The following is a 19270-nucleotide window of genomic DNA, read 5'->3' on the forward strand; positions in this document are numbered from 1 at the left end:
TTATCTTATTGAGTGTGGGAATTCATATCAAATAAATCTGAAGATTTGCTTCTGCTGAACGCAGACATTTTGCGCACCCCATATTTCTTCCTCTATCTTCTTATCTGCCCCCAGTCCACACCTCTGTCTCTCTGGTAAGAAAAGCTAGCTGAATCTTTTTATTGGTTGATATGAGGGCACAATAAGTCCTTTTTCCATACTGATCATTAAATCGTGAAGAGGCTGAGCTCAGCGCTTGGCCCCGTCCCATACCACCGGTTTAAGTAATCTGATTTTAGCTGTTTAAACTGGGCAGGAGAGAGCTGACACAATGACACTCAGATGACCTGTTGCTAAACTGAAATGGTGAGGCAGAGTAAACAAACACTGATATCTAAATGTGAGACGATACACACATGGAGGGAGCGTCTGAAATGGTCAGTTCATCAAATGACCTCTGACCTGATATGTCAAGTCTATTTATACTGTGTCCTTACTAGATACAACAAAGCAACACTGTGTTTTGTTGGTTGTTTGGTTGCTATTTCTGCAACGCCATGGTACAGCCTAAACTGAGAGCTCATTGGAACAAAAATCCACTCTGCATGTATATGAAACATCAAAAATGGATGAGCCGGGAGAGATTGATTGTGGATATTTTCGAAAAATCACACAACAATGTTAATATTGTTAAAGGGGTACTTCACCACTGGCAAAATGGGCTGTCAATAATGTTTTTTTTTTGTTTGTTTTTTTAATCTGTGCTACCTGACTAGAGAATAAAAAAAATATGTCGTCTTTCGAGAATTCAAAGAGTAAATGTTTAGCAGGAGTGAGTTACTTTCAGTTTCTAGTGAAGGATCCAGCGTGTCGTAGGCAGTGGCTAAAGGCTGCAAAGAATCGGAAATAAGGAGAGAACGCAGCGACGCAAAATCTGAAAAAGCTCCATAGTCAACATTTAAAAGTGGATGACCACAAAAACAGTGTTTTAGGCCAAACGGTAGTGATAAAACTGAAAGAAACTTTATGGATTTTTGTCTTTTTCAAAGTCTTTTTATCAGACTTTGTTTTTTAAATAGCTTTAATTATTTTATATTTCAGTTTTAGTCATTTCTTCACCTCAGCATCAACTTATTTCAGTTAGTTGCCAGGGCATCATTTCTAATTTTCAGTATGGATTACGTTTTTTTATATAATATATTTTATTTCAACTGCAGAAAATGATTTAATAGTTTGTTTTTAACAATTTTCGAAAAAAAAATTCACGTAGAAACCCTGAAATACTATTTTCTTGTAAAACATACTCCAATAATATTTATTTTATTTACAACTTAATTTTTTTTTTTTTTATATGTATAGACCTCTTTTTATAAAATGCATTTTAATAATCTTTATTATGCCTTTTTGTGTGCCAGTGAAACATTATCAAGATTTCACCATGAGATTTTGTTGCATTGCACAGCAGTCTTGCTCAAAGTGTGGATAGAAAAATAACATGTTGGTGAGGACACAGTGTTATGGTCATTATGGTCATTATGACCTGGATGGCATGTTAAAATATCATGTTCCAAAAGGTTTAAGTTTAGAAGACCATTTTAGTTGATTGCTTTGGTCTCATCATCTTCCTCTGATGGCTGTATAAATAGCGATGGTCACCAAATGACTCACAATTTCAGTGGAGAAGTGTGCGTGTTGGAGGGCGAGCGAGTGGCTGGGTGTGAGAGCAGATGTTGAAGTCATTGGACAAAGGCCCACACTGTGCTACAGCAGGCCTGTGTGTCAGCGGGTCAGAGTCGGATGCTGTGCTAACAGTCAGCTGACCTTCCGCATGATGGACATTAGGTAGAGGTCTCGTACTTAGGGTGGAGGCTCAAGGACGTGACCAACATAAAGATCAAACTTCAGCGCAAACACATGCTTGCCTGTCTGTTCCACACACACACACACATGCAGAAGTATCACTTTAAGAAGGGCTGAGCAAGAGAGACGTGTGCTGGTGAGAGAGGTTTGGTTCATTTCCCACGCACTGGATTAGGCAGAACTGGGCAGATTGTGTCTCTTCCGAAATCCAGCTGGGCTTGTTTATTTGTATGTGTGTGTGAGCGTGCACACAGACAAACAGGAGCCAGTGACAAGAGCCTCTCTAGAGAACCAACTTCCTCTGTCACAAGACACACACACACACACTTTCCACTGTCTCGAGTTTGAAGGAACCTGCTTTACAGAGGAAGAACATTTAAGAAAGATTTAGAAACATTAAACAATTCTTCATAGCCAAGTATGTGTCTGTGAGACATATTCGATTAATGATCTCTGAATTAAAGGCGCTTTCTAAAGTAAGCATAGTCTCGCATAGTCAGACTTTTCATTTTTCTTTTGAATCTGGTCCATATTGCTAAGATCAGACTGCTTGACCGACACGAAAAGCGATCAACCACGGTTTTGTTTAGAAATTAGTTTGGAACAGTGGTATGAATTTTACAGACTTCAGTCTAAATAAATTAACAGCAAGAATAGCTTAATTTTTCAATGCTTTATTACTGATGTGTTGATGTAAGATTTGTGTATTTAATTGAGTCAAATTGATGAACTTGAAATTATACCCAAAAGAACATTTTACAGAACACTTCTTAAAGGGTTAGTTCACCCAAAAATGAAAAATTATCCCATGATTTACTCACCCTCAAGCCATCATAGATGAATATGACTTTCAGCCAAACACAATCTGAGATATATTAAAAAAATATCCTGGCTCTTTTAAGCCTTATGATGGGAGTGAATGGTACCTTCCACATCCATCCATCATAAAAAAAAAAAGAAAGCCATACAGCTCCAGAGAATCAAAACCTGATGAAGCGAAGCGATGTGTTTTTGTAAGAAAAATACCCATATTTATAACTTTAATGACTGGCGAGTCGAGTTCCAGCCGAAGAGTGACCTCTGACCCGACGCATGACGTATTGATGAACGCTGAAGGATCAAGCAAAACAAAACACTGGTCACGTAGAAGTCTAAAATGAGAATTTTTTAAAGAGAAATCTCAGAGCAGCTTGAGTTTGTTTGAAGCGATATGTCTAATTCCTACGGCGGACTCTCTCGTGAACGTGCATACCGGACGTTACCGGAAGCTAGTGATTACGGTTTATAAAGTTAATTATGGATATATTTTTTTCTTACAAAAAATGCATCGCTTCACTTTAGATGGCCTTCATTAACCACCTGGAGCCGTATAGATTACTTTTATGATGGATGGATGCGCTTTTTTGGGCTTAAAAAAACAAGGTACCATTCACTCTCATTATAAAGCTTGGAAGAGCCAGAATATTTTTTTATTTTACTCTGTGTTTGGCTGAAAAAAGAAAGTCATATTCACCTAGGATGGCTTGAGGGTGAGTAAATGATGGGATCATTTTTATTTTTTGGTTGAACCAACCCTTTAACAACTGTAAATCTTTTTTTTTTTTAAATAGCAGCAAATAATATCAGTGTAAAATATCAAGTGTGAAAATGTTAACTTTATGTCTTAACAAAACAAGATTTGGCTATTTTCAAATCTGTAATGACAGCACAAAGTGCCACACATTATGAGTTCATAGTAGCAACTTGGACGTCCATAATGAAGGGTTTGTAATCATGTAATTCTAAATAGAGATGTTTGTCATTGACTTGTTTATAGAATACTAAAACAAACACACACATACATTCAATAGTGTGCAGTGAGCAGTTGATGAGAAAACTGCTGTATTTAATCTGGCGTGTAGTGAGACAGCGCAAACACCCCAACACAGGCCTCGTCCAAACACAACACCCAGACTAAAACCTTTGAGGCGTCCATAAACACACCAGAATGACGATGTCATTCCAATGACTGGCTAAAACAAGACCAACCAGATGAGGAGAAAGAGACACATCTGCAGGTCTTCAGGGGAATTTTCACTCTTAGCCAGACCCAGGCTATCTCCCAACACATTTAATGTGCTGGTTTCCTTTGCCTTTACTTCAGCCTTTTGTGTTAGTCAGACTGAGATGTTTTTTCTGTCTGTCTTATTAAAATAATGGGAAGAGATCAGGAAATGACACAAGCTGGACTCGAACTTTCATCACCCACGTGAGCACCACAGCTAAATGTGTCAGAGTGTGTGTGCTAACTGCTCTGGCACGGCCATAAATAATCAGACGGGGTTATGAGAAATCTCATTGCAAAATATAATATTTTTTAAATTAAAACAGTATTTTATAATTCAAAAAACCAATACATGGAAAAAAATACCAATGTAACAATACATATACTCTTACAAAAGCATTTTAATATACATTTCATTCAAAAAGGGCCGGTTTGGATATTTAAAAAAAAATGAGTACTTTAATTCTGTAAGGACATATTAAATTGACAAAAGTGACAGTTAAGATAATGTTACAAAATACTGTTCTTTTGAAATTAGAAATTTCATTTCGATTTAAATTTTTTTTATCAGTTTTCACAAAAATATGAAGCAGCACAACTCTTTCCGCACTAATAATAATAATAATACATGTTTCTTGAGCACCAAATCAGCATATTAGAATCATTTCTGAAGGATCATGTGACACTGAAGACTGGAGTAATGGCTGATGAAAATCCTAGTATAATATCAATATTAAAATAGTTTTTTTAATGTATTAAAAATGTAGTAGTAAAATGCAAGCGTTCTTTGGGTGATGAGAGACTGCTGTCATCAGTTCAATAGAGACCAGAGGACACACTCTTATCTCTGCATTTTCATGCATTACTGAAGTAATATTGCTTCATAGATTTTTTTTAATGACGTTACATTTTGAAATGTTCAAGCTTAAATCGAACAATGTAATAAATGTACAGACATGTCTCTTTTGGCCAACCAAAATAATTATGGCTTTAGAACACAATATCAACAATAATAAATGTTTTTTCAGATTAACAGTTTTTATTGATTCTCAAAAAAAACAAAAAAACAGTAGAGCGTTGGCGTTTGCAACGCCAAGGTCATGGGTTTGATTCCCAGGGAAAGCAAGAACTGATAAGAATGTAAATGTGTACCTTGAAATGCAATCTTTGGATAAAAGCGTCTGCCAAATGCATACATGTAAATGTAAAAAAATAAAAATAATTTACAACAGCTTTTGTTCTTGAAGGTAACTCCTAAGCTTCTCAACTAGAGATATGGCTTAGATTGTCTATTAAAAATAGTTATTTTTCCACTGTATTTTTTTTTTATCAAATAAATGCACCCTTGGTACACATGAAATTCTTCTTTCCAAAATACTTTAAAAATCGTACCCACCCAAACCTATCGTGCCTGATGAAGACTGGTCGAAACGTTGCGCTGTTTGTTAATACATTATTTTTCTTTGTTTATTCAGAATTAGCTTTCGTTTTGCACAGATGCTCTTCAAAAGAAAGTTGAGACATGGTTTTCTCAAGGCCATCTGGAGATTTTTGTTACACATTTTGCCTGATAAAACATCTTTTCATTGGTCATTTTGATGCACAAACAACAGGAAGTAGTCATTTAGTGCATTCAGTCTATGATCAAAGTCAAAATTGCCAAAAGTGGAGATGCGTGTTTGATGGTTATGGATATGATATGCGCAGTTACAGCTAATTTTATGAGACACAGTAGGCAGTGGATTAAGCATGTTAATTCCACCTCGAATACACTAGCAAATTTTTGTATTCAACAATACTAAATACATGCATACATACATACACAAACAAACAAACAAACATCATGCCATGGCCAGTGGAAGGCTAATCTTTCCCCAGCTGTACACATCAGCATGCTAAGAATAGCATTTATAATCAATTGAAGCTGATGTAATTCTTCCACCAGAAAAAGACAGCTTTTGAAGCTGGTGGGAGAAGTTGGCTGCGACATCAAGTGATTTGTTTAGCAATTACTTCTGACATTCTTGCCTTTACTATGAGAGAAACACTGCAAAGGAAAAAGTGCTATCATTCATCTGTCATGGAAGCACTGGGAATGAGGGAAATTAAGCTTTGCCGTTCAAGACACTTGCCATTTTAATAGTGCACACAAAGATAAAAGCACATCAAGAATACAAAGGCGTTTCAAACAATACTGCTATTGATCACACCCGTGTTGAATCATTCGGGCTAGCGGAGTGGCTGCCTTAAATGTTGAGCACTTGAGAGGTCTCTCTTCGGGTTTATCCAAATGCTAATCGATCCCAAAGCTGGCTTAGCCATTTTTTTCCTACTCTTGTTCTTTTTCAAAGACTCCCACACAAAGCAGCTGACGGGAAAGAGTATAATTCTCCCACTATTTTCCCCTTTGGCCTGGTGCTGAATGTGGCACTTGACTTTGCTTACAGCCACCCTTGTGTGGACAGTTTGAGGATGCTCAATGAGGCCCAAACACGGTGATGCCACCCTGCCCTCTATAAGGGGCCAGAGACGCAAATGCCAACACACATCTCATTTCTAAACTCCATAAAGAGAATCAATGTGCCCATGAAAAGAACAGTCGCCACCACCAGCTGGCAGATTCCGTATGATAGGTGGATGGTGGCGTCCATGGGGTGTTGAGAGGAGGGACGGGTGGGTGCAGGGCACATGGAGTGATAGCCATTAGTTAAGGAAGCATTCAAAGATTTTCTTGTATATGATGGCCTCTTGGGGATGGCAAAATGACCTTGCAGATGGATCTTGGTAGAATTGTATTTACATTTTATTCGATTAGTTCAAGTTCATTTTTTATCTCTGGCAGAGTTATGGTGTTCTAACTCACAAAAACATAATGACTAAAATAAACTAAGCAGTGCAAGGATCCAGAGAAACCTCCAAACTGGCAGCCAAACTTCCAGAAATGAGTAAACCCATATGTAAACAAAAACATCTTGCCCAGAATCTAAAAAAAAATTATAATTAACTTTCATGGGATTCCCCCCTCCCCCCCCCCCATTCATGAAAGCCGAGCTCTCTCCCAGAGCAGCAGTGGAACACAGGTTTACTGGAAAACAATAGATATTTATAGAACTAAGTCTAATGATGTTGGTTACTGGCAGTTAAAGCTTTGAGAATAACTTTGGCCAATAATAATAATCAAGCAGACTAACAGTATAACTATTTTTATACATTCCAAGAGATGTCAAATATCCAAAACAGAACCATATGATCAATCATAATCTGATCAACGGGTAAAAAAAATATACGCATCCTCTGCACATGTTCCTGGAATTGATTGCAGTAGCAGGAGGGGACACTAAGTGGCAACATACAACAATTGGGCTACCGTTTTCATGAAGAAGAAGAAGGTGGAGTACGGCAATAAAAACAAGAGTGAAAACAACTGCCAAAGGTGGAAACAACAACAATGGAAGTGCAAGGATGTCAGAAGGAACATGTGCTTGAACAATTCAAACTTAAAAAGTAAAGGAGGCAAAATTATGTGTACTCTTTATCCAGCATAGATTTAATTGGAAAAAATTCAAGTTTATCTGAATTTGAGGTGCTCCAGAAAGTTCACATCACAAAAAACAGCAAGGTGCCATTTAGCATACTATTCTTGCTAAACGTAAATATCACTATCAACTGATTAAAGATATTTGACAGGATCTTGAGGCTTTTGCCTGTGCAAGTAGGCCATCGTCTTCATAAAAAAAAACTTTATACAGCCTCTACCTTAAGAGTTATATTATGCATGAATGTCAGTCTTAGCCACACAACTGACAGGTTATGGAGTGCATCGTTCGGTTTTACACTAATGTCCTCCCCTCAGATTTGCTGACACAGCAATTTAGGGTTCCGGGTGTCAATTTCAGTTCCCCTGGTGATTAAAGTGGTAATTCACCGCTGGCAAAATGGGCTTTCACTAAAACTTGGCTGTCTATGCAGTAGAAATGTGAACTTTAAAAAAAGAAGAAAAAAAAAATCGGTGCTACAGGAAAAAGGCCTGTGGCGTTCCCTTTTGCCTGAAAGGTCGGGAAACTTCAACATTCATAATGCACTGGATGCCACCCCTCTGTCGATCCAACCGTTCATGGACGTGGATACAAAAATGCAGAAGTACAGTATTTTTAACAAAAGTATCATTGTGTGTCATCCGGCAAACATTTGACAGCTTCAGGGCTTTCAGATCGTACTTCCGCATTTACGCATAACAGGTAGATCTGCATGAAGGTAACATGGAGAAAAAGTACACATTGTTAATTTGCATATACTACAAACACTGTAACAATACAAAGCTGGTTGAAAATCAGCAAACTTGAAGCCCTAACATGTGTGAGCCGACATGATGGCTTTTCCTTTACTCACAATAATGGCCACAAAAATGGACCTTATGGCACAGACCTGCAGAGCATCACAGGACCGATCCAAAGGGCCGATTAAATCCCCCTGTGCAGCACACAACCTCTTCCCCAGTTTCAAAATCATCTAATCCATCTGGAGGTCACTTTGTGCACCCAATAAATGCACTCCCTATCTTAGATTGGGCTTCTCTCCTTTGGGGAATAGATGGGGCTTTCAAACGCCTAATCATTTATAGAGCCTCTGGGCAAATAATGGCTGCGCTTTTTAAATTACTAAGTTTACCTCTTCCACCAAAGAGTTCTTGAAGGATCAGGTTCATGGACAATAGCTTCCCTCCAAAGGCGGGGGAAGAAAACACATCGAGATGCTAGAGACAAGACCGGTACGTGACAAAAATATGAATTCACAGGAAAGTGAGAAGTTCCAACTCAAAGGCAAAGGGGCTCAAAAGAGCAGAAGAAAGGAAGCCGTGTGCTTTTCAGAAGAATTACTTAAAGGCTTATTAGTCTTTTCGCATAAAGGAAATCACATAAATGTGCTTCAGAAGGCGCTTTTATCTTCCGACATAATTGCGACTGAAATTACAATAATTGTACCAATTAAAGTAATCCTGAATGAACAGTATGTCATCTTAATGGTTCAGTACTTGGGAGAAGAGTCTGTCTAATTAGCTCCAATAGCCTCGCACACATTCAGTTCGAGTGTCATTAGTTAGAAAGTTTCGCTAAAAATCGCTTTAAATCCTGGATTTGAATCCCAGCACTGAGAGCCAATTGTTCCCTCAAAGAATAAGCCGAGCATTGTGACAGGAAGCATTGTGAGTGGGACGAGCCTTTCGTAAAGCGCAAGGGCTTCCATGTTCTTTTTCTTTCACCCGTGAATGTCACACCGAGTTCGCAGCCAAGGAGATGCCGAGAAGTGTGGACGAAAGGTGAAGGGGCGTGTCCACATTGAATCCCTCCAGCGATTGGTCGTTTTGGAGCATGCCACGCCAACTCTCCTGGTGGGTTAATTAACAAGGGCCGCTCTCAGAGTAGGGGAGGAGAGGACATATGTTACCGGGCCAGAGCCGGCTGATAAGGGGAGGGCGGACTGGGCATGGTACCCGGCCCAGTCAGGTTCTGTCATACCATCCTGGCACAAGCCGGACACCAGATGTCAGAGCAGAACCGGCTCGGCGGGCCACACCTCGTAACAAGCGCAAAACCGGAGCAAAGTGCCATAAATAAACTCCCGGTGGACCTGACTCTGCTCAAAAAGTCCACTACAGATCATGGCCATCAGCCACCACAACATCTCTTTAGCTCACTCGCTCACTCTCCATTTGGACTTCCGCCTGTTTGCTTTTTATGGTAAAACGGCCCACTATGTGTCTCACTATAACCAAGACATTCTAGGCCCAATATAATGACTGTAAAGACCAAAAAAACAACCGTGACTCATGGTCCTACAGAATGGAGACCATTAAGTCCAGACTGAATGGCCTAAAAAAAAGGTTCACAGTGAAACAGAGAGTGACTGAAGTGAGTGTGTCAATGTCGGGCAGAAAGGTAATTGGTTGGAAACTTTCCTTTCAATTTGTTGGGCTTGTTAGCCAGTGTGAGTTTGAGTACTTTTAGGTACAAACACACTTTTCTCTGGTCAAGGTGGTTTATAGACCTGGTGGTTATAAGCCAGTGTACCTTAAGGACACAGGAATCTTTGTGTTTCGCCTGCGTGGTTGGATTACTGTAGCCTGTCTTAATGTTAATCATAAAACAAGCTGATGTTATTAACAGATTATTCACATTCTGGTGCAGATTAAAGGGCCAGATCACTAGGGGACTGGAAAGTTGTTTCCACACTACAGACAATAAAGGCATAACACTCATTTGTGTAGTCTTAGGCTAGAAACATAATGAACATATACAAAAAATAAAATAAAATAAAAAGAAGTTCTTCTATATAGATTTAATTTTTTTTGTTTTGTTTATATTACTTGTTCTTTCTCAGCATACAACAAAAATGTATATGCTTTTGTACAAATTATACATACGTGTTCAATAGCAGTTGTAGTTTTTAAAAAAAAGTCCTCAAAAGGCATGAAATTGCAAACTGCAAGTATTATGACAACGATAGTGGCCATAGTACTAAAATGACTAAAGATTAATTACTATGAGTAAAAGATCCTCTCACACAAAATTCCCCCAAATATGACCATTTGTTTCACTGGAAGATATAAAGAAACTGAGTCATGCTCTCACTTGACTATAATGCAATCGCATAAATAATATTACACAGTTACTTTCATTGTTTGCCTTGGCTGATATTTAAAGAACTTTGAGTTGCTTTTAATCTATAAAATGCACAAATCTACATATTGTCAATTTAACCTGTCAGTCTTGAAAAAGCCATGTATAATTTTTGGTCAGGTTTAGGGTCATGTCCACCAGGTGCAGTTTCTTAGAGGGCGTTCACACAGGACATATTCTTGTATTCAAAACACCGAGGTCTCGGGACACACTTTAGAAATTGTTTTTTACATTTTTTTTTTTATAGCAGTAATTTATATCAACAATTTATATATTTTTGCTTTAATATATTGTAGCATGAGTGTTCCTACTGCATTAAAAAAATACACTTTTTGCCTTCCAGGGTCTGTTTGAACCTGGTGGAACTTAAGCTTATAAAAGTCCTAACTTAATATTTTTCAACTAAAACCATATTGTATCTAATCAGTAACGTCTCATTAATGAGTGAATGCACAAGTTTTAAAGATATGAATGTTATGTTTTCTATCATGCTATTACTTCATTTAACTCCTTTTATTATGAGAAATTCTTTGAAATTTCTCATTTTTCAAGAACTGCAGCAAAAAAAACAAAAAAAACTTATGACAAATGTTTTTTGAATACATCATTAGATTAATAAGAACATATAATATGAAAATTACCAGTACAAACTCATTAAATTCAATGGATTTAATTAAATTCATCTGAAACTTATAACTCATGACTGCTCAAAACAGTTCATTCATTTTAATTAATTAGGGTGTCATTTTATTTTAATTTCAGATGTATTTTGTGTGCATGTTTATAAACAAAATGCAGCCCCAGTGGGAATGAAAAAATGTGTGCGTGTGCGTATTATATATATATATATATATATATATATATATATATATATATATATTATATATATATATATATATATTATATATATAGGAAGAAGGCTAAATGTATTTGACATAAGTAATTTGATACAAATCTAACTAATAGATGTAAAAAATAAATAAAAATACAGGTTAACTTTCGGTCAAAACGGACCCGAACACAAATGGTGTAACAATTATCTTAAATAATTATATTTCTTTCTTTTTTTTTGGTTAAAAAAAATCTGGAAAAAAATAAATGATCTATTTTGTATTTTTGTCTTAACACACTAGCAAAGTTTAATCTTCTTACTAAAAATTATGGATTTTCTTATGTACCTCTTCCGGTTCAAAAAGGACCCAATGCAATAGGAGGGTTAAAAGGAAATCTTTTTTTTTTTTACAGAAACAACTTTTCTGAGAGGGTTTTCCTTATCAGATAAAAAAAAAAAAAAAAAAAGACAAACAAGTCAAATTCAATAAATCACCCATTACCTATCCTGACTAATTATTAGAGTGTGTCCTTGTAACTAAGGAGTTTCTGTATTGTAGTGTTGGTTTTACGGGTTATGCTGCGCAAACTGTTTGAAAGAAATGTCACAAACAAATATACACAAACATTCATTCCAGAAAACACACAATGGCACTGTGAAAGCTCAGCCTCATAATGACCTACCATGGAGCAATCTTACAAAGAGGAGATTTCGCCACTTCTCTCTTCTAGGAATTTGTGTGTGTGTGTGTTGTGTGCTAGAGAGAAAGGGAGAAGGATGTAGAAAACCAAGCTAAACTGGGCAACACACACACACTCATACACACAATACGTCCATTTCCCAAGCAAATTATATCGGTCCATCGGCCTTCACAGACTATCACAAGAGCGAACACAAGCCTAGCCCTTGTGACTGCGATTGAGAATGACAGCTGACCTATGAAACTCACTCACTTCTCTTCCACACAGGCAGTACGGTGCTTCCTGATTGGCTCTTACATCACTGCAGACCACATACTGACCAAACACCCGTCCGGGTCACTCTGGTCATGAGACTAACGGGCCTAAACCCCTCCAAGATCAACCGATAAACAGTTTGTGGGTAACTGTTGAGAAACGGCTGCTAAAACGGACACCAAGTGGACACACGAAGGTCTGCGTCTACGCAGTCATCTCTATAAAAAACAAGCAAATGCGTGGCCATGTGACCTCGAGAGTGCAACAGAAGGAAGAAAACAAAAAAGAACCAGTAGATTTGACCGTTTCTTATCTGAGCAACATCTGTGACAGATAACAGAACAACATTACAGGCCTCTATTTTAACTTCCACAGTGAAAGATTCGCTGCCGCTGAAATGCACTGCTATTGTGGACATGAGGAAATGAAGAGTATCTCGGGGTATGAAAGAGGAGAAAAACGGGTGAGACGAAGCGCTAAAGGGCATCATGGGGGCTGGGAAAGAAAGAGCGATGGTGAGAGAGAGCAGATGCTGACACTGAGATGCTCTGACACTTCTCCAGCCCCAGGAGTCACAGCATGTTAGTGCAGTGTGACAGAGCAACCTTTAAAGGCCAAACACTGAGCATCAGCAAACCTAACGGCCTCAACATCTCCCCTTCCAGCATTTACACACACATACACCCCTCAAACGCTCTAGAGAGGATGCAGCAGAAGTAAATGTGATTCTGTTGCATGTTTAACAACAAGTAAACAAGACGATTATTACAGAGTGACAGTCTGTTAGTCAGGCAGCGACTGAGCATCATTCTTTTTTGTTTTGCTTTTCATATATATATATATATATATATATATATATATATATATATATATATATATATATATATATATATATATATATATATATATATATATATATACACACATCCTGCTGTAAGAAAGTGGCTGAAAGTAAAGATCAAAGCTTGAAATACTTCATGGTACATCATACCCAATGAGACATCCGGGTTTATAGGAATTGTGCAGTGGACAAAATATGAAACAGAAATTTCCTACTGCCACCTGCAGGTTGCAGGCATTATTACACTGAAAAACATAACTTGAATTGTATTTAATTGAATGGGAGATTTTGTGCAATACCCATGAACAAAAATACCCAAACACATCACTACGGTGGCCGAGAGGTGCAAAACAAATCATAATTACAAAAACAAAACAACAATTCAGAAAACAAAATAACAATTCAGAAAACACAACGACAATTTAGAAAACAAAATAATTCAGAAAACAAAATAATTCAAAAAACAAAATAATTCAGAAAACACAACGACAATTCTTCTGAATTGTGTTATTTTGTTTTCTGAATTGTTATTTTGTTTTCTGAATTGTTATTTTGTTTTCTAAATTGTCGTTGTGTTACAGAGGATGTGTATTGTCAGAATGTGAAAGCTGACCTCTCATAAATGGTCCTCAGTGTGACCTGGTCCAAGACTCCATCAGTTTCCTCCAGAAAGAGAATGATCCAGGATGTGCGGTACGGCCACTCCTCTGTCAGGTTGATCCAGGATGCCAGCCGGTCCCAGTTAAAGATGATCTGATTGGCTCTAAGCAGGCGACCTATCAAAAGACACTTTCTTACTATTATATATATTTGTAAAGCAATCGCTTATGTCTTTAACATGCCACAATCAATAATGAATGTATAAAGCAAAAATGAGGTCACACTGACCTGTGACTGACACTATGTTGAGCAGTCTCCTCATCGTCTGAGGGCTGATGTCACTGAACCAGTCTTCGGTGACCAGCATCTTGGTCAGGTCAAAGGACATCTGCCGCGTAACGGTGCGCTGCATCTGTCTCCTGCGGTACGTGTCCTATACACACCAATATGCAGAGAACTCAATGTCAGGAGGCTAATAGAGTCTGTGTGAATCCTGTAGGCCAGTTTAGCACACATAGTGTTTATGTGTCGCTTTAGTCCACGGTCATGTACCTCTGAACTTCAAATCCATTTACAACCATAACAGTGTTTCCATAAGATCTGTTCAATTTCTTCACAGATCGGTCTCTCTCTTTCACTAACAGACAGACACACACACATACACATAGTCTTAAGATGCAACATTTCGATACGTATGTAGCTTAAATCATAAATTTCAAACAGTGGCTCCAGAAAGTATTTTGACACTTTAAATAAATGGATAAATTGCAGAGATTATCGGAACCATAGACGTTTCACATACTTTTCTTCCTGCAAGTGTTACAAACTGGCATCTGCAATTATATTTTTTGCAATTACAACTGGCCCCAAGGTGGATGTATGAAGTAATAAATGATCATTTGACTACAAAAAAAGATTAATTATGAATAATAATAATATAACAATGATACATAAATTGGTAAGGTCTCATTAGTTAATGTATTAACTAACAATGAACAATATATTTGTTACAGTATTTATTAGTCTTTGTTAACACTAGTTAACCTTGTGCTGAACACAAAGGAAGATGTTTTGAAGAATTTGGGTAACCAAACAGTTGATGGACCCCATTGACTTCCATAGTATGAAAAAAACCCACTATGGAAGTCAATGGGGCCATCATCTGTTTGGTTACCGACATTCTTCAAAATATCTTCCTTTGTGTTCAGCAGAAGAAAGAAATTCATACAGGTTTGAAACAACTTGAGGGTGAGTAAATGATGACAGAATTTTCATTTTTAAGTGAACTATCCCTTTAACATGGACTAAGAATGAACAATACTTCTACAGCATTTAATAATCTTAGTTAATGTTAACAAATGAAACCTTATTGTAAGTGTTACCCATATTTTTATTAAACTAATATAACTCAACTATAATATATAGTAAATATAATAAAAAATATGTATGAAGTGATGATAATTTGACTATAACAATAAAAATGTATCACTTAATTTATTTATATCATTTGTATTAAAGGAGAAGTTCACTTTTAAAATGAAAATTCTGTCATCATATACTCACCCTCATGTTGTTTCAAAGCTGTATGAATTTCTTTCTTCTGCTGAACAGAAAGGAAGATATTTAGAAGAATATCAGTAACCAGACAGTTTTTGGGTCCCAATGACTTCCATAGTATATTTTTTTCCTACTATGGAAGTCATTGGGACCCAAAAACTGTCTGGTTACTGATATTCTTCTAAATATCTTCCTTTCTGTTCAGCATATGAAAGAAATTCATACAGCTTTGAAACAACATGAGGGTGAGTATATAATGACAGAATTTTCATTTTAAAAGTGAACTTCTCCTTTAATATAGTGCATCTATGTGTGTGTGTGTAAATAACACATGCAATATAATAATTCATTATTAATAATAATAATAATAATAATAATAATGTTACAAAACTGGTAACATTCATACTTGTATAACGCTTTTTTTGTTCTATAAATGGTCACACATTTAATTTCATCTTTCTTTTGGCTTATGTCAAATTCTCAAGTAGACTGTTGGAAACAGTCAACACTCATCAAAACATGACAAAAGTACCAAAAAACATCCAAAGACATCTTGATCCAGTGAAATGGCAGTTGCCATGGACTGTATCAGGAGCTGTGTTTTTGTGCTGATTCATTGTCAAGTCTAGATAAATCGATGTGCATGACCGTTTGCCTTCTTGTCCGTGCTGTCATCCAGAGTCCTGACTGACTGAGATGTCTGCTCGTCTCAAAGCGTTAGCTGGTCCGGTACGAGCACAGTGTAGATCCGATCACGAGCTCTGGTGGGTCAGAGCTTTAAGCCCACTTTGAAGTTTATAATGCTGAACTTGTGACTTGACTGCTACTTGGAACACATGGCCATAAATAAGGTGGCCCCTTCTTGATCCAGGATGATGGAGGGGAGCCTTATGTAAAAATATGCATGATGAAATTACTCACAAGTATGGGTGTACCAAACTTATCAGAGATCCCGATTGTGTATCAATAACGACCCGTGCAGAACCTCAGTTTGACCTGACAGCTTATTGGGATGTGAGATCACATTAACCAAGAAAAGGACACAACACGAACAGAGCCAACCAAATTTTTTTCGTCTTTAATGACTGAGTCTTCCACGAGCTGCTCATGAAACCCGCTAAACAACTTTCCACAACAAAACGTGCAGATCAGGGGTATAGCGAGCTGGATGCTCAGCCAAGAAACAGCAGAGGCAAAACAAGAGGAGCGTGCCCCTGAAATAAAGAGGGGCCAAATAAAGGAGGCAGATAAATCAGCCAAGCAAACAAACAGCCCTCGCAGGGCGAGCAGAGGAGCCACTTAGCCTCCTGCCTCCGTGCCACCGTGCCAGTGCTTTGTCACCAAGACCCACTGCTGCTGCACCCCGTCATTAGGCAATGGCATCTCAGCGGGAAGAGTAAACAGACATTAAATCAATTACAGACGCTCCTCGGCGACAGCCATGGTCTCTGACAATACCCCCCATCCAAAAAAACCACACACACAATAACAAACACAAGACATGGTCCTAACCGTCCATGATAACAGTGAACTGTGAATAAACAAATCATACGCGCGTAAAAGAGCCTGTTAGAGAGATACACAGTGTTAAAGCCTTTATAAACGAGTTATTAATGAGTTAATAATGAGGTAATGGGAGCCATATGGCCTTCGTTGAGCCGCCCATCTCAAATCATGTTGATGGGAAGTGGTGGGAGTGTTGGCGGTTAAGTCTTACCCGGCGGTTCAGCGCTGTTTTACTGCCCTGCCTGCCCTGCTCGCCGAGACTGTTCTGAGACAACTTCCTGTCCATGTCCTCTTGCCACACTACAGATGGAGAGAGTCAGACGTTCAGAGGAAGTTTTGGAGCAGAAATGCTGGGCTGTTAGTCTATATTAAACGCAGTATACCACAAATGATGCAGATGACAAAATCAACAAATATTTGCCACAGCAATTGAAATCAGAACAATGCACAACAATACATAAAAGAACACATACATATTCATGCATACAAAAGCATTTTTGAATAGCAAAATGTAAGAAATGATAAATAAAATAAAATAAAATAAAATGCACATTGGAATTCAGCCTTTGGAAACGTCTCTATACTGACCATCAGAGTTCAGTTGATCTGCTGGTGTGGAAATGCAGAGTCTCTTGGCAGTGCTGAGGCCACGACTGTTGAGGAACACAGGCAGGTGGATGATGTTTCGCATGTAGTCGTGGCCATTGATGTTGGAGTCACGTAGCACACTGTTGAGGTTCTGGTTTATGGCTTTGATGATGATATGAGGGTCGCTGGCAAAGATGGAGATGAAGGGGCCTTTAGAAAAGAGCACTCGAACCTGCAAACAGAAGAGACAAGAGAAAGTTTGCCAACACTTTTTTTTTTTTTAAAACAGTGCCAACACTTTACAATAAGGTTGAACTGGTAAATAGTAATTAATGCATTAGGTATCACATGGTATTTATGGTAGGTCTGTTTTGAAGAGCTTTTTTGTTATCCTAATGCTCTATGGGTGCTCTTTCTCTGGAGAAAATTAATGTAATTCATAGTAAAATTAGGCTAAAACCAAAACAGTGAACAAACACTCAGATTGACCTGAATCTATATGTGCAATATAAAACAAATATCATATGTTTCCCTCTTCCACTGTCAGACCACTTCAGAATGAAAGAAGTCATTTAGTTGTAATTCTATTAGATTAGCTATGTTACATACACAGACCTATGGTTCCAAATATATACTTTGGATCATGTGTGTTCATACACAAGCCACCCTATATACGTTTACACACACCCAGACATGTACTAATTTGAATGTGATGGGACTTTCCAGACTAATGAAGAACGCTGTAACGTGTATAAGTGTCACAGGATACTGATTTGTGGACCGTAAAACGGCACGCATCATTTAGCGATTGCTGCAAAATTTCTGCTGACATTGCGGTTCTCCACGCCAACTTATTTGTGGCACAAAATATGCCATCTGCATTCATATCTGTCATTTTTCCTATGGAACATCAGCCTTACCAACTGGAACAATATTAAGCTTGAAGGAAAAATCCAATTTGGTCATTCTTTTTAAAATCAGAGACAAAAAGATCAGAATTTAAAAGAGATGTGGCTAATTGTGCCACAAAGGAATCTTTGAGGCTCTTAGTTTGCAGGCTCTCTGGTAAATGGCAGATTTCATTAGCCGTGAACAGGCTGCCAACACAAGAGGATTATACCCAAATAATGACATTTAGCTGAAGGAAATTCCATTAGTCCAGCTGGGAGAGAGGAATCTGAACTTCTGGAGCTAAACAAGCTTGAACTCTAAGCACTGCTGCACATCTATGAGATGTTTGAGAGGTGAATGAGCTTGTTCTTCCCACAGAGACGACACGAGGCACCTTGTTTGTCCATTTAGTCAAGAGCTGGAAGCAAATGTGCTCAGACTGAATGAGTCTTTTATATTTACAGTGGAGATAGATGGCTTGTGCCATCAACAGCTTCTTGGCATTAGTTGAATACACAGGCAAATGCAATCCTGACAGCAAATAAGATTTGTATACTGTTATTCGGTTATATGCGAGATGTTCAATGAGGTTTTACACTAGGCTTAAATGAAGGACTGTGCATGATAGCGTAAACATAAACGCACCGTGTCAAGCATCTGTAGTACTTTGTCCTGCTCACAGGAATCCAGGCCATCGATGATGACAGCCAGTCGGGTCTGATTCTGAGTGAAGCCGTCAATGGTTTTAGCCATTTTAGCCATGAGTTCCACTTCACACTTCAAAACCTGAGAGAAAGAAAGGAAACAAATCTTAAACCTGAATTTTTGAACCACGGTGGTGTGACTAAGTGGTTTACGAACTGGGTTCGTAAGGTTACAAAGGTTGCAAAATATGTTAAAATATGACAAATACATTTTCTATCCACAAATGCTGCACAC

The 19270-nt window shown here is 37.9% G+C and overlaps 1 protein-coding gene across 9 annotated transcripts in view; it reads right to left on the bottom strand.

Moving 5' to 3' along the window:
• The window catches only part of kidins220a (kinase D-interacting substrate 220a), a gene marked incomplete at its 5' end in the record, with an annotated part of 51186 nt that overhangs the window by 16557 nt on the left and 15359 nt on the right, over nt 1-19270 (bottom strand). For all 9 annotated transcript variants that reach the window (XM_079853516.1, XM_079853515.1, XM_079853509.1 and 6 more), the window contains 5 exons: nt 13803-13965; nt 14078-14222; nt 17064-17152; nt 17441-17672; nt 18977-19117. In XM_079853516.1, coding sequence (XP_079709642.1) covers nt 13803-13965; nt 14078-14222; nt 17064-17152; nt 17441-17672; nt 18977-19117 — 770 coding nt within the window. The remainder of the gene's footprint in view (nt 1-13802; nt 13966-14077; nt 14223-17063; nt 17153-17440; nt 17673-18976; nt 19118-19270) is intronic.

The sequence above is a fragment of the Squalius cephalus genome, assembly GCF_949319135.1.
Source record: "Squalius cephalus genome assembly, chromosome: 20".
NCBI lineage: Eukaryota > Metazoa > Chordata > Actinopteri > Cypriniformes > Leuciscidae > Squalius > Squalius cephalus.